The following is a 27,985-nucleotide window of genomic DNA, read 5'->3' on the forward strand; positions in this document are numbered from 1 at the left end:
TCACCCTCCTATCCCCGCCCCCCCACTGTCGAATGCATTGATTCGCCAACATTCCCTTTCCTTCCCGCCTCCGCACAGAATACAGACTCCTGATTCGCCCTTCTCTTTAGCATAGAGTCAGAAGGCTAGAGAAACACACTGCTTACCTTATGGTAAGTAGAACCTCTGACTCTCGCTTCCACCTTTCTCTTTTACTGTGGTGGGGGAACAATGACATTAAGGGGAATGAGAACTCGTCTTCTAACCATAGAATTACCATGTCTTGTCTATGCTCAGAACACTGCAAGGCCCACCCGGAATGTTTGCCCCGCCCCTTTAATGCTGATTGGCGTCCGAGAGACCAATCAGCTCTTGGCCGGGCAGGAGCCTAGCTTGGTGATAGAGGCACGTGCGCAACGGTCACTGTCTCCAGAGGACCTATCTTGGGACAGGCCTCGTGCAGTTCCTGTCAACGTCTACTGGGCTGGTGAGCGACATGTTGGGGGAGTGGGGGAGGCACCGGGACCAGCCTATGAGCCTTCAGTCCCAAGGAGGCGAGTCACCTGCTGGGCTGAAGGAAGTCCACAAGTGCCCTGTGCCCTCCCCTCCCCCCACCCTTGTGTTTCTGACCCTGAAAGAGAGAACTCTTCACATGCTTAGAAGAACTGCTGCCACTCTTTTCAGCCTTGGCAGCCTCCATGCCAGCAGCCAGAGAAGCAGGAACGGCCGTGATTTGGATGACTCGGGCTCCAGCCGTGACAATGAATGTCAATGGCAAGGGGTCAGCCACCAAAATGGGGTGTCAGGAGAGTCGAGACAGACAGAAAAAAATATTTCTTTCTAACTGGTCTGTGGAACTCCTTGCCACAGGATGTGGTGGTGGCGTCCGGCCTGGGTGCCTTTGAGAGAGGCTTGGACAGATTTCTGGAGGAAAGGTCCATCACAGATCACAGGCTGTGATGGGTGTGTGCAGCCTCTTGATTTGAGAGGTGGGCACCCCAGAAGGCCAGGCGCAAGGGAGGGCACCAGGATGCAGGTCTCTTGTGGTCTTCCGTTCTCCTCCAAGCATCTGGTGGGCGGCTCTGAGATGTAATCAGAAGGCTGTGCTAGATGGGCCTTTGGCCTGATCCAGTGCAGCTCCTCTTATGTTATGAGACAGGCTGCAGTGAGGAGGAAGGGGGTGCTCAAATTCTCATTCAGCCCATAGACTCTCAAAGCCTGAAAAAGGGGCCTGATCCCCTGGATAAGCATCTGAAGCATCTCAGAGTTCCATCATGGCACCTTTCAAAAACCAGTGACCCATGGTGTAAAAGCACCTCTTTAGTTCTCCTTTGATCTGACTCATCAGCTTCCCAAAACTCAGCATAAATTGTTCTGTGTTGCCTTATTAGATACCAGAGGTGCTTCTTTGTGCCTAGTGGACTAGCATCTTCCCAGCAGGGATGGGCCATGACTTGGATGACTCGGACTCAAGTTGCGCAAACATGTGTTTTCGTGGCTCATATGGACTCAAGTCACATGTGTCTCGGGCACTGACTCAAGACTTGGGGATTTTACCCTAAAAATGAAAAGATTTGAATAAACTCAAGTCAGGACTCACTTTTGTGTGTGCTTGCGACTCTGTTTTGTGTGTGTGCTTGCTAGCTTTTTGTACCACTTCTGTGACTCAACTTGTTTTGGGAAAAGACTTGACCTTGAGTCAAAACAACTCAAAAAAACAGCTCTGGAAGAGTTGCAGCAGCTGCCCATTAGGACTTGTGGACGACTTGAGTAAAGGAGGGGAGACTTGGGGCTTGACTTGAGAGTCGGCACTGTGACTCTGGCACATCCCTGCAGAGAAACAGTGTCAGTCTGGTGGCAGCTGCAAGTCCATGAACTCTTCTTGGACAGTGTCTCCCCAGCAGCTCCCAGGAATAGGTAACATGACAACAGCCACTGCTGCCAAATTTGGAGAGATGACACAAGGGTCCCTCCCCCCAAGGGAACTACTGTGCTACAGGCAGCAAGGATGCAAAACTGCTAGACGTTCTTGGAACTAGGAGTTCAGATCTTGATTTAGCGTTCAGGCTAGCATGCACTTCCAACAAATACTTCCCTATAGCTGGCCAAAAGAAAGAAGATAGCAATTTTGGGAAAGGAGAGCTGTGTGAAATAAACACAAGGGTCTCTCTTGGGGCAGGGCTTTGTAACCTATGAAGGAGTCCACCAGTTGGAAGGAATCCGTTTGCCAGGGGAGGAGCTGGGACAAGTCACAAGAAGACCCTCAATAACACTCAGAACAAAGCAGGTTCCTGATGTCCCATTGATACAGAGACTCAGATAGGGAGTTAGAAGAGGCAGGTTCAAGCCCAGCAAAAAGACTTGCAGGGATAAAAGAAAAGTTAGAAGTAGGTCACATTGCCCAGTCCTGAAAGTGGGTCTCCAAGGCAGGACGTGGGTGAAAAGTGGGATGAGATAAGATATTATTAAATAGCATTATTAAAAATCAGTAAATTGTTCCCTGCTTTTGTCCCTGAAAAGCTCACAAATCTTTAAAAAAAAAAAGCCACAGAAAAGTCAAAAGACAGCATGCTGGGGTGAAGAGGGTCAGTCCCTCTGTCAAATATAAGAATTTTTCTTGTCCAACTCTTGCGTTTGAAGTAACTGCCTTGCCTTTCTCTTTCTTTTCTTGCCAAGTTGTAAACCCTTGAAAGATGTGCTGTGAAACAAATCGGAGGTTTTTACTGCTTTATGCAAGCCAGAAGGGCCAGGCAAAAGCCATAGCTGAGGAAATATGCCAGCAGGCGAAAGAACGTGGGCTTAAAGCGGATATCCACTGCATAAGTGAGTTAGACAAGGTGAGGATTACTTGACCAAGGAGCTGTTTTGGACACTCAAAAAAGTCAGTGCCTGAGGTGGGGCAGATGATTTGTACTTTCTCCTGTGGCATTTCTTTCCGACACCCAAATATACGTTCTTAGCATCCTTTCTCTTGGAAGGTACATCTTGGTTTTCTTTTCTCTGTTGAAATAATTGTGTAAAGAAAGCAATCTATTACTGTTTATATCATGCTATCCATATATGTGACACTCTATAGTATAGAATGACCAAAAAATGAGGCAAGGCTACAGGTGCAGAAATGCAAGCAAATGCAATTGCACGGACTTGGACCTTGCCTCAGTTATGTGTATATTTGTGGATTTTATTTAGGAATTGTTTAATTCCTCTTTTCCATTCCTTCCTCTCTCAGGGCAGCTTCTTTAGAGGTCCTCCTGTTTTATCTTGGATGGTGATTGGACTCATCTCGTAGAGACTGAGCAGGGATTTTAACGCAGCTGTCCCTGGTCAAAATCTGACACTAAACTATACCACATGTATATGGTATACACATGGTATACACACCACATGTGTGTGTGTTTAATGTATAGACCACCATGTCCTGGAGTCTTGGGACAAGTGTTTTTTGTTTTGTTTTTTTGTACAGTCCCCCTCCCCTCATTTTGAATACCTGCACAGTGAAATATTAATTTGGTTTATTTTTCTTGATTTGTAGTATAACTTGGACAGTGAAAAGGACCCAGTTGTTTTTGTTGTTTCCACTACTGGTACAGGAGAGCCACCAGATACCGCAGTCAAGTTTGTGAAAGAAATTCAGGACAAATCCCTGCCATCAAACCACTTTTCCCATTTGCGATATGGTTTGCTAGGTAATGGTTTGTATGTGTTGTTCGTGTAAAGCAGGAAGTATTCTGCCATTGCAAATGGCAATATATTTTTGATCAGACTACTTAGAACAGGGGTGACCAACCATTCAACCTTAGGGCTCCTGTAACAATTGTGTAGAGGAGGGAATTTCAACAGTGTTTCTGCTGAAATTCCCTCCTCTACATAATTGTTACAGGAACAATTGAAAGTTGAAAGGTTGGTACCCCTGACATAAAAAGGGTAGGGGATTTAGAATGTGTGTTTGTTTTTTTAAAAAACAACAACAAAACTCTGAGATTACTGTTTGGCTGTAGCTTCTGTTTTGTGAAATGTGTACTCTAAATTTTTGAAACCATCTTTACTAGAAGGCTACAGAGTTTGGCAGCTGCCAAAGCCTTCACTTCCCACAGACTAGCAGTCATGTTAGTGCTCTTTCTTTTGTACTCCCTTTGTATTTAGACAAGATCCTGTGTGCTCTCCAGCTATTTCCAGATACCCAGGGAGCAGTAAGTTTGCCAGGCACTAGCAGTTTCTTCCTTTGCTTGAGACAAGAGTATGGAGAGAAGGAAGTGAGAGAGAGGAATAGTAAGTAGGAGATGGAAAAACACTCTCCATCCGGAATTGCCCCTTTCTTTGGTGTCAAGTGTCATTCTTCCATTTACTATCTTAACCATGTCAGTCCAGGGTCAAAAGGAGCACTGCTGAAAATGGTTCAATGTATGCAGGTGGGGAGGGTGCTCAGCTCTGCTAATGTTGCCCTCACCTCCACAAGCCCTGGACACTGAGCTTGGGGCAAAGCACTGTAGGGCAATCTCTGCAGTCTCCTTTTTACACTCCTTTATATAAATCTCTCAAAGGAGACCAATTCCAGCAATCCCAGGATGTTGGACTTCTTATGGATAAAGGTGTTTGAAAAGTGTTGTTTATTTTACTCAGAGGTAAGCCCATTGTGTTCAGTAAGATAGGATTACAGCCTGTCTTACTCACCGGAAACAAATGCCTCTACTTATGGATAAAAAGCTTGAGCCTGAGAATTAAATTGAAAGCTTGAGTAGACAGGTATAGATTTTTATTTAATCCAAAATTCTTTATCCAATGGATCAATCTGGGTAGCTGACACCAGTTTCTGTGTTTTTTATCTTTTATCCTAATGGCTTTCTCAGGTCTGGGAGACTCAGAATATACATTCTTTTGCAATGGTGGGAAGATAATAGATAAACGATTTCAGGAACTTGGAGCACACCGCTTTTGTGAGGTGGGACTAGCTGATGATTCTGTCGGGTAAGAAAGGAGCACTTCTCTGTTAAGTTTACTTTTAACTTCTTCCCTGTATATTTAGAAACATGGCTTAGGCCTATCCAACTTTCCAGCACTGAGGCAGCTGCGCCAATGGGGTGTGCACTGCATCCTTTGGGGATGCAGTAGGATGTTCCCCTACCTTGGGGGTTGCATTGCAGCTGCATTGGCATTGGAAAGTTGGATAGGATTGGGCCCTCAGTTGTATACCTTTGTTCATAAGCAATTCACTGAAATATGAGGCGGCTGCTCTGTGGTTTTCCTTGTGCAAGTGTAGCCCACTCTTGAAAGAACAGCACACTTGCTAATGAATGAATGTCTTCTTTATAGCTGCTGGTTTTACCTTCTGATGGAGAAAAGCTTGTCTCTTCTTTCATAAAAATTATTAATTATTATTAACAGTATTTATATACCGCTTTTCAACTAAAGCGGTTTACAGAGAAAAATCAAATAACTAAATGGTTCCCTGTCCCAAAAGGGCTCACAATCTAAAAAGATGCAAATGAATACCAGCAGACAGACAGTGCTGGGGTGAGGTGGGCCAGTTACTCTCCCCTTGCTAAAAAAAAAAGGAGCACCCACTTGAAAAAGTGCCTCTTACCCAATTAGCAGGGGTTAAAATCTATTAATGGCCTTTTAAATAAGTCAGGTCCAAATCCTAACCAACTTTCCAGCACTGGCATAGCTGTGCCAATGGGACGTATGCTGCATCCTGCAGTCAGGTGGCACATGGAGGTCTCCTCAGAGTAAGGTAATGTTTGTTCTCTTACCTCAGAGCTGTATTGCCCTTATGGAAAGTGAAAAAGTGGGTTAGGATTGTTAGGAAGCTGGAAAGTGGGTTAGGATTGTGCCTTCAGTGTTTTAAGTAATTATGATTATGCTAATGTGAATCTTGGCTTGTATCTCTCTCTCTTCACTTATTTTTAAACACGTGCCTCTCTACTTTTGTTTCAGTTTGGAACTGGTGGTTGATCCATGGATTGCTGGACTTTGGGTTGCTCTCGAGCAAGAATTTGCATCAAGAAAAGTTGACACAAACCACAATAATAAATCTGCATCTTTTTCTGTGAACACAATTTCTAGCTCTGACTTAGACTCCAAAATGGAGCATTTGAAACTAAGTGATTCAGAACAGAAAAATGGTCTGTTGTCCAAAAATGTGGCAAATGTTAACTCGGTACCTTGTATTCAAGACTCTCAGCCTTCACTTTCTCAGTCGGTGCCTCCACTTTCACAGTCTGCTCTTAATGTTCCTGCTTTGCCTCCAGAATACCTCAAAGTGGAATTTCAAGAAAGTTCTGATCAGGTAAGGTCTCCCATGGTCAAGACATCTCCAGCTACAAAATCTCTTTGTGACCTTTTGGACATTTGTATTTGTAAACTTGTTATGTAACGTTTCCAAGAGCCTACATATTTACAGGAAGAAAGAAGGTGGCTTTTTGTTCTAAAGTTGTAACTTGAAAAATAATGGGCTATCTGTGTCACCATGCCACCAGCTGTCCTATTTTATTTAGTAAAAAGATTTATATCCCACTTTTTAAACCAAGGCCTTTCATGATTGCTCACAAACATGAAATAAGGCACAATAAAACAGAGTTATTGGTAACAGCACTGGGACACTTGGAAGCATTGAATGTTGCTGGTGTAATATTGTGTAATATAGCACATGGGTGTATCCTTGGGACTCCTGCATGTGTGCTGAGTGCCAGGAGACTGTAAGGAATTGCTCCTCTCAGCTCTGTCTTGGAATGCATATTCCCCTGAAGGCATCTGAACTTCCATGTTCTCTTGGTTCCTGCTTTGGTACTATAAATAGAAGCAGGCAGAGGCTGCTGATGGTCATGGTCCTGTTTAAAATTCCTTGGCTGTGCCTTGAACCTGTTCAATTAATCTTTTTGTTTCCTTTGTTTTTTCTTACTCTTCTGGTATCCTGTTTGTTCTCTTCTCTGACTGCTCTTAGCTTTCCCCTGATCTTGCTGTGCCACCTTGGCTTGTCCTAATAGAGAGGCACCGTGGTGTGACTTGGTTCTCTAGCCTAGTTCTGTGATCACTGCACAGAGGCTCATTTAAAAGGCTCATCCACATCAGGCTGCTGTCATTTGATCAAAAGTTGCCTGGGAGCCCTGAGAATGCATTGCTTCCTCTCATATGTTGTATACACAGTTTGTGGGAATGGGCAGAAGAGGCTGGGAGGAGAAAGAACCTGTTTGTGCTGCTGTGAATCAAAGTGATGAAGGAAAATAGAGAGGAGTCGTGCTCTCTAACAGTGGCATTTTGGAGCATAGTTTTAAATCCAAATGGATCTTGTGAAATGCCGGCCTGCAACGACCTGTTTTGCTAGTCACTGCAAATTTGTATTGTAAATTCAAATATGAATTTTCAAATTCTTTCTGTATTTTTCACCTTGTTCATTAGGTATGTTCTAATAATTCAAGTGTATTTCTCCCCTTCCTTCCTGAATAAGACTCTTAATATTTTTCTTCTGCTGTCCTGACTGTTTCTCAGAAAAGTTCATACATTTCACAATTTTTGTTTCTCATTTGGGCTTTCTATTGTTTTTGCAGACCTGTTGTGTTCTAGAGTGCAGGAAGATTCTTTGAATGGTGGTTTCATGTTATAATATTCTTCTAGGTACATAAGAGGGGCTGATTCAGCCTGCATAAATTGCTTCTAGTCCTATAGACTTCAGTGGAAGGATTAAGCATGTGCTGAATTTTGCTACTAAAGTTGGTGGGACTTAGGGCTGCAATCTTATACACTTTCCTGGGAGTAGGCCCCATTGAACACACTGGGAATTCTGAGTAAATATGCATAATCTTGCACTATAAAAATGCTTAACTTTGGCAGGATTGTACCCATACTAGGCTACTGTTAAATATTGTGCTAATGAGATGTTTAGCTGCTCATTTCTTCAGTCTAAATTGCTGTCGGCTTGTTTTCAGGATACTGGCCTGCCTTTGATTTCAGAAAGCTCCGTTTTCCAGGTTCCTGTCATGAAGGCTGTTCAACTGACCACAAACACTGCGGTAAAAACTACGCTACTGTTGGAACTTGATATTTCAGTAAGTCAAACCTTATTGGAAAGGAAACATAAACAAATATAAACTTGCTGTGCCTTTTAAAATCAATTTTAAAATTGTGCACCTTAGTTTACTTTAAAAGTGTTTAATCAGTCCACAGGCTGTCAAACATTTAGAATAGCATATGCATCACATTCATTCAATGCAATTTATCTATGGCAGTGAGCTGAAAAACTGTATGGTGACAAGGAAATGTACATATACCTTCAGTGCTGTTTTACTGGAACAAACTTGTATTTTAAATGCAGGAAACAACATTTAGCTACCAGCCTGGAGATGCCTTTAATGTAATTTGCCCCAATTATGCCAATGAGGTGGAAGAACTTCTTCATATCTTGGGACTGTTGGAGAAAAAAGATTACTTGGTTTGCTTGACAGTTAAGGAAGGCACTAAAAAGAGAGGTAAATTTTTATTTACCGTGTATGTGAATATTGGTTGAAAAATGGTGTGTCTTCATTTTCCATCATCTCCTTCAGAAATACAGTGCTGGAAGCTTCCTAAACTCAGTGTGTTTTAAATGCACTTCCATTTGGAGGTATAACTTGCATCTGCAGTCGTTTTCATAAACTGATTTTTGTTTGCAGCCTGATCCTTGACATGTTTTCTTGGAAGTAAATCTCCCACTGTTTTTCGGTGGAAGCATCCTGAGAAGGTGCACAGAACTGCAGCCTTTAAAAAGTCAAATGACAAGACTACAAAACTGAGCACCAGTCCAAAAGTGTTCCTTACCTTTGATGTTTAAATGTAGTGCAATGGTTTAGCCTCGCATGTCTGTTTGGCAGTTGTATGGAAAAAAATTCCATATAAGAATTGTCCACAGGAAAAAAAAAGGCCTAACCCTTACCCTAACCTTTTGAATCCTCCCTAACCCATGTGGGCAAAGCTTGTGTAGTCATTTTGCCATGTAGCCTTTTTTCTGGTTACCCTGAGTGGTCACCATACTGCCTCTTTGTAGTGGTTCCTTCAAGTACCTCTGAGATGCGTTAAGAAGTCAGACATGCTAAGAACAGAATAGGTGATGCTTGAGTAGATGAACACAGTTTCATCCCAAATTATTAATTGCCTTTTTGTAACCAAGTTTGCATCATCACTAGCTCAGTCTATGTCGCCCCCCCAAAAAGCAAGAAAATTTATCTGACTTACAGCGCAATCCTATCTTGCACAGGAACAGACGGGCCAGGAGGCCTGTGCTGTATCCAGTGCAATATTGGGACCTGAAGTGGCTTGGCCAGAGGCAAAGGAAAACTCTTCCTCTTACCTCTGGGTAAGGCACCACAGCCCCAGTGGGTCTCCTCGGACTTGTATCACTCCGGAGGTGGCATAAGTCTGAGGAGAGAGGAGCAGCTTGAAGCCGCTTTGCACTGCTCATGGAACAGGATTTGGATCCGGCATAACAGCTGGATCCCAGCCCTGCCTCCTGTTCCATGCCCCTGGGACCGCCCTTCCACCTGCCTCCTATAATGGAACTTACTTCTGAGTAGACAGGCATAGGATTGGGCTCACAGTTGGCTGACTGGCTATGATGGGTTCCCTGCTCAGGAGCCGGAAGAGGAGAGCACGCAAGGGAAGGCATGCATCATCTCATCATTTATTTGTAATTTGATTCACATTCTATTCCAGTTCCTAAAGGAAAGCTGCTGGCTCTTATGATTGTCTCCAGTCCCCTGCACCTCTAAAACTGTATATTCACACTTTCCTGGGAGTAAGCTCCATTGACTATAATGGGACTTACTTCTGAACACAGGATTGGGCTCTAAATTAGATATGCCTTTTAGATTTGTGGTCACTTACAGAAGTAAGGGTTGGTGGTCGAAACCTCCAGTGATCTCTAAGAACATTTCTATTTCAGCAAGCCTTCTGATTTTAATCTACTTTAGCACCTGACACCTGCTGCTTTTATTGACACTTTTATGATTTATTGATTTTTGTATTTTATGTGCTTGTGTGTTCATCCATTATGCCTGTGATTGCTGCATTTTTACATTGTATTTTACAGTTTTATTTTAGATGTATACATATTTTAATTGTTTGGATTTAAACAATCCAAGCCACTTTGGATGCCCCTCAGGAGAAAAGTGGGATAAAAAAATAATAGGCAAATAAATAACACAACTTTGTTTTAATTCATACAACTTATGGCCTGATCCTAACTTTCAACAAGTCCTTGCTTTTTCAAGATATTAACTAAAATTTCTCACTCACTTTAACAAATAAAAAAGACCCAATTTAATTATTAAATTTGATTTCGTTGCGGGGGAGGGGGGGAGGCTACAAAATGTTCTTTGCAGTGGGCAGCAAATGGCTTAGCTATGCCACTGCCTGATCTAGACTGTAAGCTCTTCAGGACCTGTGTTTTTCCCAGTATGTTAAGTATCACACATATTACTCTAAAAGTGAGTAGTGATAATATGCTCTGCAGATCCTGGTTTTAAAGCTGTGTGTTAGCAGATATCCAGAAGGTTAGCAGTGGCTTCCTTCATCGAGGTGAATGGATTGATACTTTTTGGTGAGGTGGTGAGTCAACGTTGACTGCATTCAGTGAAGTGCCCCATACTGCTGTGTGGAGTACAGCCGAGCCCCACACTTTCCTCTTCTGCTCCACAGCAGCAGAGGGAAGCACCACAAGGAGGTTACTGTGGCTACACTCAGAAGGTGGCCTATTATTATTATTATTAACAACAGTATTTATATACCACTTTTCAACTAAAAGTTCACAAAGCGATTTACAGAGAAAAATCAAATAACTAAATGGCCTAGATGCTTCAGATAAGCTCAGTCTTACAGCCCAGCCCTGTGCTTCACTCTTGTACTTCTCTCTCCTGCACTAGAGCACAAGGGGTTGGCCAGCATAGCTGAGCATGGCCAAACAACTTAGCAATGTGCTTCTGCTTCAAAGCAGAGGAAGAATGCATGGGTGTGTGAGTCACCATGTTCAGTTAAGGGCATCTTTGCTAGAATGCAGTTTAACAGCTTTACGGTATGATTGAGCTTCCTAGTAGGTAACTTTACTAGGAATTGTATGTATTTTTATTCATTTGGTTAATTTATAATGTGTCCTTCAACATGGATTTTTAAATGGAAATGCAAAATCATTTTTGGCATGTTCTCAATTTTAATTATTTTTTGTCATTGTACAGGAGCAGCAGTGCCATTGTATATACCCCAAAAAAGTACAGTGGAATTTATCCTGACATGGTGTCTGGAAATAAGAGCCGTTCCCAAAAAGGTTATCTACCCCCCCCCCCCTTTTCTTGGGCATTGTCATTTCTTACAGAACTTGGTTGTTGGGTACCTCTGTCTGCATTACCATTCTCAATACATTATGAGACCCAGTTTGTATAGACTTTGGCAGCAAGTTGGTGCTTTTGTGTGGCCTGATTTTTACAATAAAGTAGTAATGCTTGGAGTTTGGGACCATGTCGATCAGCCAGGTGATGCATTTACCTCCATGTTAGCACCATGCATCCCAATTGTTGGGGCATCCCCCAGTGTTGAGGGAAATGCATTCCCCATAATTCTTTTCAATTTGATCTGTCATCTCTGCTGAAAAATTCAGCATCTTAGAATAAGCTTTAAAAAAGCAGCCATTCTCTGTTTGCAGGCCACTTCACCAAGTGGATGAACTGCTACAATGTCATAGACTGTTAATGAAAATTCTTGTTTCTGAGTGGGCAGGGCTTGGCTCTAGATTAGAGGAGGCGATGAATGAGACTCCAGTAGTGAAAAGCTTCCCTGTGGGTGTAGATGTTGGCAGCTATTGAAATTGCAAATAATTCCTTTCACTACTCCTCCTGCAGCATTGGCCCTTGTTTGCCAGAGAGAGGGTAAATGAACATGCAGCTGAGGCATTGGGAGAGGGCTAAAAGGAACCTTTTTGTGCATGACTGTTGGAAATGCTAGTTGCTAAAGTTACCTCAACCCCCTTTGCTTCATGGAACTTCCTGGTTGCTTTTGTGGGTCTCAAAGTGGTGTGTAACAAGGAGGATAATTTTAAAATGGCATATCTGATCAGTAAGAGAGGAAGAAAGAAAGACCAATGCATAGAGATTAAACATGTTTGTGGAATTAAATCTTTTTAGGGAGCTTCCAGTATACACCACTAGGTGTCAGCATTAAACAGCTTGTAGAAGTACCCATTAACTGTTTCGGCATATTTACACTTAATATTGTCATAAAATCAAAGGGTATATTGGTTAGAGGGTGCTACCCAAAACATTTCTGTGACTTATGCAACATGGCACCCTATACGTTTTATGTAAACTTATTAGTGCTGCTGTTAGTTTGTGTAGTACTTCAGCTTGTAAAGTACTTCATAATATTTTCCTTGCTTGCCTCTGTAGTATCAAAAGTAATGAATCTGCTGCATTTTGATTTGTGTTGGAGTGCTATTTATTTGCAAATACATCCGATGTCTATTACTGGGCCATTCAAAACTTTTGAACTTGGCTAACAGCAAAGCACCCCATAATAGCCTAACAAGGCTTGTAAACAGCAACTCATCTGGTCACCTTCAGTGAGTAAGACTTTCATCTAGAGGACCATGTAAAATATTACAGAATGTGATTATTTTCAATCTAGTCCCAAATGAGTGATTATTTGAGTGAGTACACTAGTAAAAGTCTGTGGACTTAGTAGCTTTTTGTGTACTTTACCTGGCCTGTGTTGTAAGGATAAAGTTGAATAACGGCTGGTATGCTGCCCAGCTAGATATTAGTGTGGGATGATTTTATATTCATAGAGAAGAATCTTTCTTGTCTTAATATTTAATAATTCAGTTACATCTTAATATACTAATTCAATTACAACATGGCCTCTTTTATGCTAGGCGTTCTTACGCTCTCTGGTAGAATACACTGCTGATTCTGGAGAAAAGAGGAGACTTCAAGAACTCTGCAGCAAGCAAGGATCCTCAGATTATAATGCTTTCCTAAGGGATGCCAATGTCTGCTTGTTGGACTTGCTTCATGCTTTCCCAAGTTGCCAGCCTCCCCTTAGCCTCCTGATTGGTAAGTAGTTGCACAGAATATATGGAACACAGAACTGAATAAGGCTTAAAAACACATTCATTTTTAAAACATAATTTGTTGCTCAAATCTTTAAGCCATGGATTAAAACATATTATAGGATTTAGTCCCAATGTTTCACTTGCAACTGTGGAAAGCATTTTGTAATGTTATGGACATCTGCATCATATGCATAGGAAATACCCAATTAAACTATCAGGTGCTTGATATGCTCTTGGATAAGAAGTAGCTGTGCTGAATCAAGCAAAGAATTCATTTTTTCCACCGGTGAACATCCAGGTTTCCTTGAGAGCAGAGCAAAATGGCACTTATTCCAAAGTAATTATACGTATATAGGATTGCAGTGCTTGCCTTCCTGGATTTGTCAAATCTTGTTTAAAGCTGCCTAAGATATAACCCATGATTGTCAAGTATGTGTTGTGTAGAGTTACTTTTCAGAGAGGGAATACTGAACCCAGTGGCAGACAACTTAATTGTATGACCTAGAGTTTTATAACGAGAGAGAAAAGAAGGCAAAAATTTGCTGTCTTCACACTCAGTGGCATCACTAGGATTTGAGTCACCCGGTGCAGGAGGCCTGCGCATCACCCCATGCAGTGGGTGGGGCAACACCTCAGGTGGTCATGGTGATGTACCATTGCCCCGCCCCACCGGTTTTTTTGGCTTTACCTTTTGTTATAACGCAGATATTTCAATGTGGTTTGTTTCATTGCATTCTGCATGGAATTATGCATTGATTGATATATAACATGATGGTCTTATTCCTCCAAACTGATTTTAGTGATTTTGAAAACTTGTAGAGTCTCTCTCTCTCTCACACACACACACCCCGTGTCAACTTAGTAACACCTTATTGCAGCAGTTCTCAAACTTTTAGCACTAGGACCTACTTTTTAGAATGACAATCTGTCCAGGACCCATTGGAAGTGATGTCATGGCCAGAAATGACATCATCAAGCAAATTAAAATAAATAATTATAATTAATTAAATTAAAATAATTAAATAAGGGGGAGCCAGTTCTGTTCCACCAAGTGAATCTACTCTGAAGTAAGTCCCATAGTGGTCAATGGGGCTTACTCTCAGGAAAGTGTGGGTAGAATTGCAGCCTGTAAGCCCAATCCTATGCATGTCTACTCAGACGTAAGTCCCATAATGGTCAATGGAGCTTATTCTGTAGTCTGCCTGCAATAACAACCCTCCAAAAAGAATCAGTGAGATTTCCAGCCCTCCCCAGTGCCCAGCTTAAAGTTCTTCTATTTCAGGCACATCGAGATAAAGACCCTCCTGGCTTTGCAAGTGCAAAATAGAAAACATGCCCCTTACCAGTTCAAGCCACTTTTTTGTCCTTTTTAGTGGGGGGGGGGGCTGCCTCTGGACATTTGTTGCACTCCAGCTCTATTGGATTGGGACCATTCTGGTGTCCTCACATTCCCCTTTGCCTGGCCTGACCACCAGCCAAAGCATGCCTGCCTACTCATGAGTAAACACAACATGAGGCTGCTTCGCTTTCCATAGGGCTCCATAGACTCGCAGGAGGGAGGGGGGACCTCCTTCTTTGTGTTTTGGCTGGCTGCATTCATTGGATCAGGACCATTCTGATGTCCTTGGAGCCTCTCAGCCTTGCCTCGACTAAGGCAAGTCTGCCTACTTGCGTGTAAACGCGACCATGTGACTTCGTTTGGGGCTCAGACTCGCAGCTGGGAGGGGGGAGCTTCTCAGGTGTTTTGGGGGGGCTGCATTCATTGGATCGGGACCATTGTGGTGTCGTTGGATTCATCTCAGCCTGCCATTTCTGAAGGGCTATGGCAGGTACACCTACTCACGAGTAAACGAGTGATACCGCTCACTTTCACTTCCCATAGGGCTCCATGCATTTTTTCCTTCCGGTTTTTTGGCCATAACTTTTGAAGGAAATGAGCGATTTCAATTCCGTTTTCTGCATTGCACTCCGTTTGCCATTCCACATCCAACGATGTATGGCATGATGGGGTAGCTCCTAATGCCATGATATTAGCACGTCCTCCCCAGGGCGCATCCCCTCCCCGGCACGTCACCCGGTCTGGCCCGCACCCCCCCAGCGACGCCAGTGTTCACACTGATGATTTTAATATATCTTTGTCATATTCCTGGTCACTAAAGAGATACCATGCATTTTGAGTGGATATTCTTGCTGGTATCTCTTGTTTTCTCTTCATACAGCTTTGTATGTCTTTGTATTTTTACTGTAATCCATCAACCTTTTCTATGAACTAGAAAATTAATATATCATAAGTAGTTCTCAAAATGCAGTAAGGGGATTGCATTTAACTCTTATGAAAGTAATTGCTATTTTAGGAATTGCTGGTAACAAAATTACAACAAAATAATCTTTTCTCTTAGATCCATTTAAGACATTTTTATTTACATAAAATTCATTACACTTTAATATGAATATTTACATATCACCTTTGTTGTGTGATATAATTATACTCATGGCAGACAGAGACTGTGCTATCAACTGGAAAGTCCTCTGTTCAAATCTTGACTCTGCCTTAAACTCTGTAGATGGCCTTGGGCAAACCATAGTCTCTTGGCCATCCTCCCCTCATTTATAATATGAAGATAATAGTATTGAATAACCTTATTGCAGCTAATGAATGTGACTTTGAACACTTTAATTATTGATTAGAAGGTATCATAGGTGCCCAGGTGCATGTAGGTGGGAACTATCTTGCACTCACAAGCTTCTGTTCTTTTCAGAACACCTTCCAAAATTGCAAGCCAGACCTTACTCAGCTGCAAGGTACTGTAATACCTGTGTTTGTTTTAATTAGAAATTGGGTTTATTTCATACAGAAATTTTCAGGCTTACCTTCTCAAATGAAAAGGTGGCTGTTCAGGTTCTGAAGTTGTTTTATAGGCTCCACAGTGCAGTAGTCTGAGAATGCACCAGCTCTGTGGTGGCTGCTTTATGTATGCAAATCATCACTTGATATTACAGCTAAATTTTAAGTATTTGCCAAAAGTTATAAGACACCAGGAGAGTCACTGTCGACTTTTAGCCTTTGTTCCACACTACCTTTCTAACTGATGAGCTTCAAGGAAGATTGTGGTTTGAATCTTGTTGCAAGATGTGATTTGGGAGTTTAAGGACTGTAGTTCCTGATGTTGCCACCTTGTCAAAAGAAGTGGGATGGGATGAGGTGACTTGTTCAGAGGGGAGAACAACAGAAACATATCTCACCCATACCCCCTCAGCTGTCTGCTATGAAGGGGCCCAATACAGGGTGATTTTATGTTGAGAAATTGGCACGAGTGCAAATCCCCAATGTGAATCCCTCCCTCCAGCAGCTTTTTGGACAAGAAAAAGATGTTGGGAATTCCAGTCGTGGAACTCTTGCATTGCATAGAGAATAGCTTGCCCAAAGCCTCAGTTGGGGTAATAACACTGTGACCTGTCTTATGGGGTCATAAGGACTACAATAACATAGGTAAATGTGAAGGATTATTATTCTGGTTACTGAAGAACCTTCAAGACAAATAACTTGGGTCTCCAAGAAGACTTGCATATAGTCAAAAATATCTTAAAATCACTTGCATGCTAGTGCTTTTGGGGAGAGATCCTAATCAGGGCTGTATGTGCTATTTGCAAGCCCAGAAAATCTGCAGAATTCAGCATGCTGAGAACTTCAGTTTTTTATTATTTTAAAAAATTTCTAGCCCTGATGGCTGAGAAGATGTGTTTGAAAATGTATAGGCAATTCAGAGTAAAATCTCTGACATTAGAGGGGTTGCTGAATAAGATTTCCAGGGATCCACAGCAAGGAGAGCTTAGTAGCCTATGTAGTTCCTTGCCCATGACTAAAAGAAGCAATATAAACTATTCAGCACAGTATTACCTACAATCATGTGGGAGACACATTCCTTGAAAGCTGAGCATTGTCAGAAACAGTGCTATAGGATAGGAGTCTCCAGACCCCAGCCCAGGGGCCAGATGTGGCCCATGGAGAGCCTCTATCCAACCCTCAGCCAGCCTCTGATCCCCTGAGAGCCTGTGGCCCAGTTGATCAACACAACCAGAGTCGTGCTTGTGGGGTGGGGGAATGGGGGTCCATTTAAGTATGTGTGCTTTATTTCTTGGGCTGTGTTTATGCTTGGAGAAATCCTGGACATTTGAGCCCATTCATTCATTCATTCATTCATTCATCTAAGTTCCATCTCCAATGTATTTACTTAAATTTTATATTTATTTTTTTTTCCGACCCTTGACACTGTGCCAGATATTTGATGCAGCCCTTTGGCTGAAAAGTTTAGAGACTCCTGCTATAGGAGATGCAGAAAAGTGGCTCTGACTGGCTACAATATCTGTTGATCATCCCAGGACATCTATATCGTATCTGCTAAAAGAAGCTTTGTTATTTGAAAAATTATTGTAAACTTGCATAATAGTCATAAGGTTGCAGAATTATGCTTTTCATGTTAAGGATTTTCCTTAGTACGTGGTACACACAGCCCTGGCCATAATGGGCCTTGCCTATAGTAGACTAGTTACCTCCTCCTACCTCTTCTTTTGGTTTCATTGCAGCTCCAGTTTATGCCAGCCTGGAAAGATGAGTTTCATCTTCAACATTCTGGAATTTCCATCACATCTAGGTCAACTGCGAAGAGGAGTCTGTACCGGTTGGCTGGCTGAACTGGTTACTCCAATCCTTCAGTCAAGTATGAAGGATGATGAGTACTTCAGGCCGAAGGTAGCAAAGCTAGGTCTAAATTTTAGAATAAGGCTTGTGCATTCCAAAATAAACACCATCTTTTCTATTCCCTGTTATAATTTTGAGAATACCAACGTAAGCTGTAAGTGTAGGCCCTGTTGTAGCATGATATTTTGAGGTCTCTTTTAGAATGATCTCTCAAAAAAGATTTTTTAATGCCTCAGTCTTCAGCTGGAGGTTTGGAACCCACAAGTGGGCCATGCTCTGACCTATGGTGGGTTGCAGTGAAAGTACTACCACTTGTTCTCATTTTTTTTAATAGGTGAGAAAGTCGGAGAGAACCTGACAGACAGGGCAAGGGGACATTATATGGGGAAGAATTAAAAGTGGGTCCCATGTTACTGGTTGGCATTAAAGATGGGTTTCACACCTGGAAAGATTAAAGACTATTGCTCTAGCACATATGCCACATTGAATTATTCAAGCAGGGATGAGCACCTTGGGTCACTTACTGGCATCTGCAACATGTGCATCTCAGGTTAGATACAGATGGCCATTTTGCTACTCATCTGCATCTGGTGTGTTGTGCAATTCTCCTTATGCTACAAATGACCAAAGTGGAAAAGTGCACTCTGGTGTATGTTGGTCATCTGTTTATGTCCCGTAGCCCACACAGTTAGAAGAAATGGAAACTTACAAAGAAAGCCCCTTTCTTGCACGTGGGCAGCAGGATCTTGTATAATCTCTAGGCCCTCAAGAATTCTAAAAATTTCAACACTCAATTAAAGAGAAAGTCCCTTGTTCTCATTATGGAGATTAATTTGAGACAGAGTGAAACCTTCTATAGTGGAAAAAGAAATGGCAACAGCTCTGTTCACGTGGCTATTCCATGATAGCAAGCATGTGGTGTCCTCCTGGCTAATTAGACAGTGCGCTTTATGGCACAAGTTTTGTGTTCACATTAACAGAAATTATATGAACATGGAAATTAACTCTGGGAATTGAGCTGTATTGCTATAGCTTGTGACAGTTCCAAAGTGGCTTTCATAATCTTCCATATGAAAATGTGAAAGGCAGACCTAATTGCTGATTTTTTAAAAAGTTGTTTATTCCACTGATCATTGAAAAATCCTGTAGCACTGACAGGGAATTTCACAGGCAAATTTATGGATAAAGCAGGACCTTTTGTTAGCACAAACCTGATTCCTATCAATTGCACTGGGGGAGTACACAGCGTGTATACGTATGTGTTTCTCCCTGGTACCTCTTCCTTCACCATTAGTAATGATTTCCTTCTCTCTTCAGTTCTTTCACGTTTTCAGTATAATTTGGCAATTGTGCTTAATTTTTGGGACAAGTATAGCATGAAAATAGACCTGCTAGTTTCCATCATCTATGTTTTAATGCTACCTAACTGTGTTTTAGGTCTCCATATCTTCTCGCCTGACGAACACTTTTCATTTACCAGATAATCCATTGGTCCCCTTTATGATGGTGGGTCCAGGAACCGGAATTGCACCGTTTATTGGTTTCCTGCAACATAGGTAACTACATAACTAGGTAACAACAACAAAAAAGCAGTAAATGAAATTCTTTCAGCTTCTGGTACTTGGAAAACTACTACACCGCAATTGGCGATGGTTGAAAGTATAAAATGGATGGTGACATAATTTGTCTATCAGCTGCTACAAAGTACAGAGTCCTTCATCTCAAGTGGGAAGTGGTCTTAGGCGTTGTATCTTAAGGGGATCTTCAACCATTCCGACAGCTCAGAGTGTAATTGAAGCTCCTGCTACATATTTCCTTATGGTGTAATCCATGTAACTCTGATGTGTGATACTGGAACCACATTGGTGGGGTCAGTTGCGTGCGATTTTCCTACACAAGTACCACCCAGCCAGAAAAACAGCTACCAGTAGGGTGGGGGAAGCCCATGTGTGAGGTCCTATTCATGTATCTGTAGTGTGTATACACAGAACATACAAACTCTTAAGCTCCATGGGATAGCACCCCATGAAAGTTTGTGGGTAGTGGCCTGATTTTTGTGTTAATGTATATTTTTTAAATGCAGATCTCCACCCTCCAAACTTGTTTGCATTTGGCCTGGTCATGATTCATTGACTTCAGTAGCTCTAAGAAACAAATCTTTGTTATGTCACTTGTCTGACCCTTCTCCTGATGGTTGATCTGGGCTGTAGCTAATTTTTACAGCAGTTCAACCATGCTTGAAGATCAATGCTGTCAAAGTCACAGTGGCTATGTGGAGAATGCTCTAAGAAGTTCAGCATTTGACTCTCATCTCTGCAGTTTTATATTCCAGAATCACATTTGATTTAACATGATTTCAAAGCATCAACCTGGTGCCTTGGTTTATAATTTTAGAGAAAAGTAATAGGAGACACGATCTTGAGAAGTATCTGTATGTGGAGCATGAAATTGAATTGCTGCAGTGCCAAATGATTTTTTTAAACGGGGTAATAAATTTTTTGGAAACCATTAATTGGGACAGCCAGAAGCTGTCTTTGAAAAGGGAGGGGAAACAGATTTGCTATCATTACTGCTAATAACAGGTCCTCGTAATTTTTAACAAGCTGCTGTGACTAATTTATTCCATATTATTGCAATGGCTTGTGCATATTATTGAGAGACTGCTTATAGCAGCTGTGAATTAAAGTTGACTGCAACTTTGATGTAGTTATAACAGAAAGCATTTGAGAGTGTTAACGCATCTGTTGGCCTCCTGTTGGTGCTGTATGAATATCAAGTAGGTAAAGCAGAGGATGTGATAACCTAAAGGAAGATGGTTTATATTCATCAAGATTTTAAATAGCAAGAGACAAAACAAAGAGGTGTTTCAAGCTTCTTATCTGCTTAGTCATTTCAGGATTAAAAAAAATGAATTGGTGAGGGTAACACTTTCAGTGGAGGAGGGCATCTTGGACAGGATTACTCCTCCAGCTTGCTCTGGAAAGAACTTGCAAAAATAAGAAGTTCATGAAAACCATGGGAAGAACCACCCTCTCATTTTTTTTCTTGTCTTGCTCCAAGGGACAGGACTGTGACAGACCTTTTATTAATGTTAGTGTGTTTCCACACTTGTCCCCCTCCCCAGCAACCTCTTAATTAGATCTGGAGGGGATCTATTAGCTTGTCAGTCCTCTAGTTCTCTTTCAGAGGAAATCACAGTGGTTTCCTTATCTGAAGACGCACACACAAAAGGAGACCTAGACTGGTTTTGTGACACCCTTTGCCCACTAAAGGACAAAAGGCAAAGGCTGTCTGATCTGGTGGTCTAAAGGCAGAGCCTGTAGTAATGTCAGTATGCCATTTGGCAGATACCCGCAGTGTCATTGGTGCACCAGCTGGGCAAAAGCACTTCTTGGCACTCACTGGAGCAGAGTCCACCTGACCTGACAAGATTCTTTCCCATTCTGAGAGACCCTATGCAAAACTTAACTAGAATGATGCTAAGGGGCAAACCCCTGCTAAGCTGCCAGCCATGCAATGTGCAACAAACTGCAAAAACAGATTTTTTCATTTCTGGCAGGGAGAGGTGCAGACTTTTTGGAAGACCCGGTGGTAAATCCCTACCACCCACCCACCATTGAGACAGGAAAACTTCTCCTGTGGAGATCTTTGGTTGGGTCAGAGGACTAGAACTCAGGAAAACAGGGACAGAGTTTCCTTTGCCCCCAACAAATTCACATGGGAAGTGTTCCAAGGGAAACCTTAAATCCTCCACCTAAATCTTGACCTTCTAGGGCCACTAGGGTTTGTGACCATCCTTTTTCAATAAAGGATGAATTTCAGGTGCACTTGCCCACCCTCCTGAAGCAGGACATGTGAAGAGCTGTTTGATGAGGGGCTAAGGAATTCCAAAGTTTCCTTCTGTTGGGGGTTTTCAAACCTGTTCCTCCTCAGAAATGGAAGTAGGGAGCATGAGTTGTCTAAAGGGAGAGGTTTTACAGCTGAGGACTTTCTGCTTTCTTCTCTGAGCCTTTGCATAGAAAATGAAGAGTTGCCAAGTTTTCTTATGCTGAGAGTTTCGGGCCCATTGCCTGAGCAAAATTACAGGATTTTTCTTGATCCTTTCTCCAGAGCTATGAGCACAGGAGGAGCAGGCTATAGAGAGTTACAGAGAGCTCGCACTGCAGAGATCTAGTTCTGGCAAGCCAAGGGAGCGTGTTTCCAAGGGCAACAGTAGAAGAGCCTGTCACTTTGCGTCTAAATGTCTGTGGTTTTATTTTTAATTGTCTCAGGAGTTCATGGGAGCTTTGCTGCATCTTGCCAAGAACAAGCACTATGGCTTCAAATGGTGGGACTGTACCTAAATGAGTTAGGAACTCTAGTTGCATGATCCTGTAGCTGCACTCCTTGCCAGAAAGTATGTTAAAGTTGGAAGCATGGCTAAAAAAATAAATTGCAGCCCAATCCTATGCTTCCCAGTGACACAGAAATGGCGAGCACTGCATCCAGTGGAGCAGGGATGCAGAGCCAGGTCTCTTCGGACTAACGGAATGAACTTTTCCTTACCCTGTGTAGTGACCAGGCAGCCCCAATGAGTCTCCTCAGATCTGTGCCCGCTATTGAGCAGGTTCAAAATTTAGGAAACCCATGTCGGGTTTCCCAGTCCAGGAAGGAGGTTTGGATATGGCGGCAGAGCCTGCCACCTCTGTCCCCTGCCCCCAAAAGGCCTCCGCCAGCCAGTGATAGAACTTATTGCTGGGAGCCCTCACCGTTTGTCCTCCCGCACCATGGCCCTGCTCCAACCGACACTGGGCCCAGCGCTGGTTGTGTACCCTACATCTGGCGCAAAAGACTGTGACATGGTATGTCCAATTTTTCTACTGAAAATAGTTCTGTCTAATTTGGGCCTTCAAAGGATTTCCAAATTTTGGGTTTTTCAGATCATTCCGATTCACCAGAAGTCATAAGCAGGCTCTCAAATAACATGTTCAAGTGATGCTAAGAGCTGAAGAATGACTTGAACACTGCAGCCGTTTTTACTCTTTGGGTGCATGGCCCTATAAGCAGCAGAGCTGCCGTTCTTATGGGGCCATGCACTCTTATTTTCTGATTCTGTTTTCATTTCCTGTACATATGGCTTCCTCATTCATTTTAGTAAAGGGAGCAGCTAAATATGCACATCTCATTGCATGTTGAGACCTATACTTGCCATTGAAGTGAATGAGGAAGCTCTGAGTGGTGGACCTTGTATCTATTTTAGAGCTTTTGTGACTTCAAAAGCTCACTGAATTGGATTGCAAAAGTCTCTTTACCTCCATTTTACTACAGCATTCAGGTGCCAGAGGACAAAAGGAGAAGGCTCCCAGCAGTTCTACCGTTGGCCGGTAGCAGGTCTTTTCGGAACAGGGGAAGGAGCAGGTTCGGGAGGGAACAGAGATGGCGGTGGTCTCTGCTGCCATATCTGCCCCCCCCCCCCTTCTAGGCCAGTAACCTGACATGGGTTTCCTCGATTCTGCACCTGCTCATACTGGTGTGCAAATTTAACTTATAAGGTGAGCAAATGGTGTGCAAACTTAATTTATAAGGCTGCCAGGAAGTAAACATACTGAAGACTGTTGTCACTTAGTAGAATAAATAGGAACTAGATTTTATGTCGTTGGAACTGTTTTCTTCTGTGGTTGCACACAAACAAAAAAAGGCAGAATTTGGCCTGCTGCTATAACTAGCTGAACCAGAATAAACTCTGCAAAATCAGAAAATGATTGCAAACTTGCACCACTAATAAAGGCTGCAGAATGGCTGTGTGTTTGATTATGAATTCTTGGGAGCAGAGGGTTGTAATCTTAGTGACAATGTTTTTTTGTTTTTTTTTAGACAGAAACTTCATGAAGACCAGAAGGATTTGACATTTGGTGAGACATGGTTGTTTTATGGCTGCCGCCATCAGGCCAAAGACTATTTGTTTCAGTAAGTTCATTGCCTAATCTTGCACTGCCCGTTAGTGTTTCAACCCCTACTAGTTGCACTTGAGAACTATAGCTTCATTTTTGCAATGATGCTTGACTTTATCTTTCAGAGATGAGCTTAGAAGCTTTGTAGAAAACGGTACATTAACTCATCTGAAGGTTTGTTTCTCAAGAGACTCCTTGGTTAAGGAGGCAACTGATGCTCCTAAATATGTTCAGGAGAACCTTCGGCTTTATTCTAAAGAGGTTACCAGAATCCTGCTGCAGGAAAAAGGATATATTTATGTCTGTGGGTGAGTAACACTCTGTTTTATAGAATCTGGATTTGCAAGGACTTGTAAGAATGTTAACTGCTTTTTACAAACCTTCAGGCTTCCCACTGGTGGTGCAGAGTTGGGAGCAAAAGACAGAAAAACAAAATTAACGGGTGGCCAGGTGTCTTGGTAGAGGTATTATTTTTTCCTTGTAGAACATATCCCTAGAGGCACAGTTTCATTACAGTGCTCAGCAGGAAGATGAAAAGATTGCAACTGGAGCTGCTTGGAAAACTACTTTAGTCAAAAAGTGAAAGAAAGGAAAAGAAACTGTAGACTGGGCTTGTTGAGACAATAATAGAAAAAGCCAGGGTGCAAAAGGGAGCTGAGATGCAAACAATAGGAGCACACTAGTGCCCTGCATATTTCTTCATATGACAGTAGCATAAGACATTAGGAACATACAGATTGATTTAGCTGTTAGATGCATTTTTCCAAATTTTTAATGCTGGAAGTGAGTGGTGGGTGACATGTAAACAGTATGGTTTTTTATGTGGCATGTTTTGAACAAAGTGAACCATGCTTATGTCCCATTGATTTCAATGGTAGAGGTTTGAAAATCTCCCATCAAGAGGTCCTAAAAGTGCTTATCCTTAGCTGAATTCTGCTCTAATGATTTATAAGAAGAAGAAGAAAAAATCTCTGAAACCCATGATGAGAAAGGGGATTGGTGTCAAGATCCCATTCATTCCAGAGGAGCTGCGAAAGGGAACATTCTAATAGGTCAGAGAGCCTTTGAACAGATGTTTAGCTGTTATAAAATTTAAGCTCTAAACTATTGTAACCTATTTATATATATAATAATATAATATACAGTATTTATATACCGCCTTTCTTGGTCTTTATTCAAGACTTTATTCAAGGCGGTTTACATAGGCAGGCTTATTAAATCCACGCAGGGATTTTTACAAATTGAAAGAAGGTTCTTTCTTTCAAGAACCACTACATTCAAGGTGTTACACTCCGATCTGGTTTGACATTCTGGCCTCCATCCTCCCACGCTCCGAGCAGATGGAACAGCTCAGCTGCAGCTTGTCAGCTGCTTCAAGGTCGCACGGTGCCGGTGGCCTCGAACTGGCGACCTTGTGGATGTTAATCTTCAGGCAAATGGAGGCTCTACCCTCTAGACCAGACCTCCTGCCCTGTTGTGTAAATATAAAAATGTTATATTTACACAACATTGTGAACTATAAATTATGCAGTAGCTATACGAGAGACTGAGCAATTCTTATCTTAGAACTGAAGGATAGCCAAAGAATTACCAATATTGTTTTAACTTTGAAGTAAACAATATACACATAGCAAGTGTAAAAAGAAATGTTTTAGAATATGATTATTGCACAGGACACAGGGTGCTACTCAATGGGTAGTGACAGGAATGTGTGTGTGCATCCTTGGATATGCACCCATAGTCCTGCAGGGCTTAGGAGCAAGAAGCTCTTTCTCCTATCTTCAGGTCATCATTGTGGTGCACTTAAGCTGGAATGTCCAGTTATACAAGAGCATACTTGGCTTCATGCAATATTTGACATTGATGCCAATGTTTGTCCAGTCAACTGACTGACGTTCTGATCACATGACTGCATTCTTCACCTTCCCATACTTGTCTGAAAATGAATGTCTGTGTCCACTTTACAGTTCTTGATTTCTGTCTTATGGGTTTGATCAGTTATGGTGTTTTTTTTCTTATTTCTTTTTCAGCGATGCAAAGAATATGGCTAAGGATGTAAATGATACGTTAGTGGATATATTAATTGCAGAGATAGGAGTGGATAAATTAGGAGCACTGAAAATGCTGGCTACATTAAGAGATGAAAAGAGATATCTACAGGACATCTGGTCCTGAGAACTGACTACCCTTGGTGACAGTTTGACATGGTAGATCCATGGAGGAACCTTTTGCATTTCAGCTGTGTTCAACGCCGCCTGAACAATTTTAACAATCTACACTCTGCTCACTCAACTCTTCTTGTCTGCCACAGGATCTGTCTTATTAAATCTTACCTGCAGAATAAGTAGTAACAGATTTTTGGTGAGAGTTTGCACAATGGAACCTTTATAAGGAAATTTCAAATGACATCAAGTTATTCTTACCTAATTTTTCAACAAGTAGATTCAACTTTGTCATCAGTGCCTTTTCATTTGTAGATTCTTTCTGAGGCAAAAGTGACAGAAGAACTTATTTTGGTTTGATTCATTGGGTGAAATACATAGAGCCGATTGGGAAAAAGAAGGATTTTTTGTCCTGACTATTTTCACAATATCCTTCCTCTACTGCCCCTTCTGTTTTAAGGCAAGGAAACTGTATAGGTACCCTATCTTTAAAAAAGAAAAAGATTGAAAAGAAAGCTAAACTGCTATTATTTATGGTTTTATTTATTAGACTTCTAAGTATTTTTGCTGCTTTGTGTCAAATTCCAATATGACTAGAAGTGGCTGTCTAGAACTAAGGAAGACCAATTTTAATTTAAATCTAGACCTATCGTACCTAATCACCATCTTGTTGTTGACAACCTTCAGTCTCGAAAGACTATGGTATCGCGCTCTGAAGGTGGTTCTGGAACAGCGTCTAGTGTGGCTGAAAAGGTCAATTCAGGAGTGACAATCCCTTCCACACTGGGAGCAAGTGCAGTCTGTCCCTGGTCTGTCTCCCTGGCTATGGGCCTTCCTTCTTTGCCTCTTAGCCTCAGACTGTTGGCTAAGTGTCTCTTCAAACTGGGAAAGGCCATGCTGCACAGCCTGCCTCCAAGCGGGACGCTCAGGGTTTCCCACCTGTTGAGGTCCACTCCTAAGGCCTTCAGATTCCTCTTGCAGATGTCCTTGTATCGCAGCTGTGGTCTACCTGTAGGGCGCTTTCCTTGCACGAGTTCTCCATAGAGGAGATCCTTTGGGATCCGGCCATCATCCATTCTCACGACATGACCGAGCCAACGCAGGCGTCTCTGTTTCAGCAGTGCATACATGCTAGGGATTCAAAAACTTCCTATTTTGTACTTCGAGTTTCCTGAATGCATATTAATGGTTGCTGGTAACAAAACATACCGTTTTGAAATTAACCTATATGCCAGCTTGTAGCATAACACAGTATCTTTTGTTATGAAGTCCACTACACAATTATATCATTCACAAGACAGATTGTGAATTTGTCTGGCTGTATGGATTTCTTTTTTGCTCTCTTCACATTCTGGGATACACAGCAAGATCATTTACACAAAGACCAGGGCCACAGCCCAAGAGAGAACTATTTGTATCATAGGCCAACTGTCAGAGTTTTCTAGAAGAGTGGTGATTGGTGGTAATTACTGGACCAGATACTGCTTTTCATGAGATGGGAAGTAAATGTCCACACTGTTTTTCTGGTAGTCAAGTTTTCATAATATGCAACAGTATAAATATATGACCTAGTAGGTAATTTTATTGTGCTGTTTCAGAAGAACGTTTCTTATTTTTCTCTTGCATTAAAATAAGATTTTAATTAGTTGCGTTAACAAAGGGTCACAACTTTAAGAAATAAGTGATCAACATATTTTATTCATTTCAGATGTAATGTTAATTGCAGAGTGACTACCTAGTGTTTTGGTTTTTATGTTTTTTTAAATTCACAGTGGGTGGCACCAAATTAGGCTGCCTAGATCCTGGAATCAAGCCGAAAGGTCACTATGAATGTGCATGTAGGCTTCCATAATTTTCAACTCTGAAGTTCAGATGTGGCTTCCATGTGTGAAATACAATAACAATCTTAGTGACAGAATTTTGGTGTAAGCTAAGCATAAAGTAAATTTTCTTGTCCTTTAAAGCAGTAAAGGTGGTGGATGGTGAATTTGGGTGGATCATGCTCCGATATTTCTGAGAGTGTACAAATTTGTCAACATTTTAACATTCTGAAGTTACAGGATTGCTATCGAGCCTGCTTCTATGCCTCTTAACAGCTGCTTGAACAGCAGAAGTCAGCAGGTAACACTTTAAGGCATAGATAGGCATT

At 41.9% G+C, this 27,985-nt stretch overlaps 1 protein-coding gene across 1 annotated transcript; it reads left to right on the forward strand.

Annotated features, from left to right (window-relative positions):
* Positions 1-381: 381 nt before the first annotated feature.
* Positions 382-27,975, forward strand: MTRR (5-methyltetrahydrofolate-homocysteine methyltransferase reductase). The gene is made up of 15 exons (XM_066626255.1): positions 382-466; positions 2,656-2,816; positions 3,512-3,665; positions 4,827-4,944; positions 5,914-6,265; positions 7,902-8,021; positions 8,288-8,441; positions 11,178-11,266; positions 12,866-13,046; positions 15,805-15,847; positions 17,630-17,795; positions 19,182-19,300; positions 23,598-23,690; positions 23,800-23,982; positions 25,705-27,975. Exons 2-15 carry the CDS (start codon positions 2,673-2,675, stop codon positions 25,847-25,849), a joined length of 2,061 nt encoding a protein of 686 aa, XP_066482352.1. The 5' UTR covers positions 382-466; positions 2,656-2,672; the 3' UTR covers positions 25,850-27,975.
* Positions 27,976-27,985: the final 10 nt, after the last annotated feature.

Source organism: Tiliqua scincoides, chromosome 4 (genome assembly GCF_035046505.1).
Source record: "Tiliqua scincoides isolate rTilSci1 chromosome 4, rTilSci1.hap2, whole genome shotgun sequence".
Taxonomy (NCBI): domain Eukaryota; kingdom Metazoa; phylum Chordata; class Lepidosauria; order Squamata; family Scincidae; genus Tiliqua; species Tiliqua scincoides.

Excerpts from the sequence above, each read along its gene's own strand:
- MTRR (XM_066626255.1), top strand. The coding sequence starts at position 2,673 with ATGTGCTGTGAAACAAATCGGAGGTTTTTACTGCTTTATGCAAGCCAG. Across the intron at positions 11,267-12,865 it reads TAAGAGCCGTTCCCAAAAAG|GCGTTCTTACGCTCTCTGGT; the intron begins GTTATCTACCCC and ends CTTTTATGCTAG. Across the intron at positions 15,848-17,629 it reads AGACCTTACTCAGCTGCAAG|CTCCAGTTTATGCCAGCCTG; the intron begins GTACTGTAATAC and ends GTTTCATTGCAG.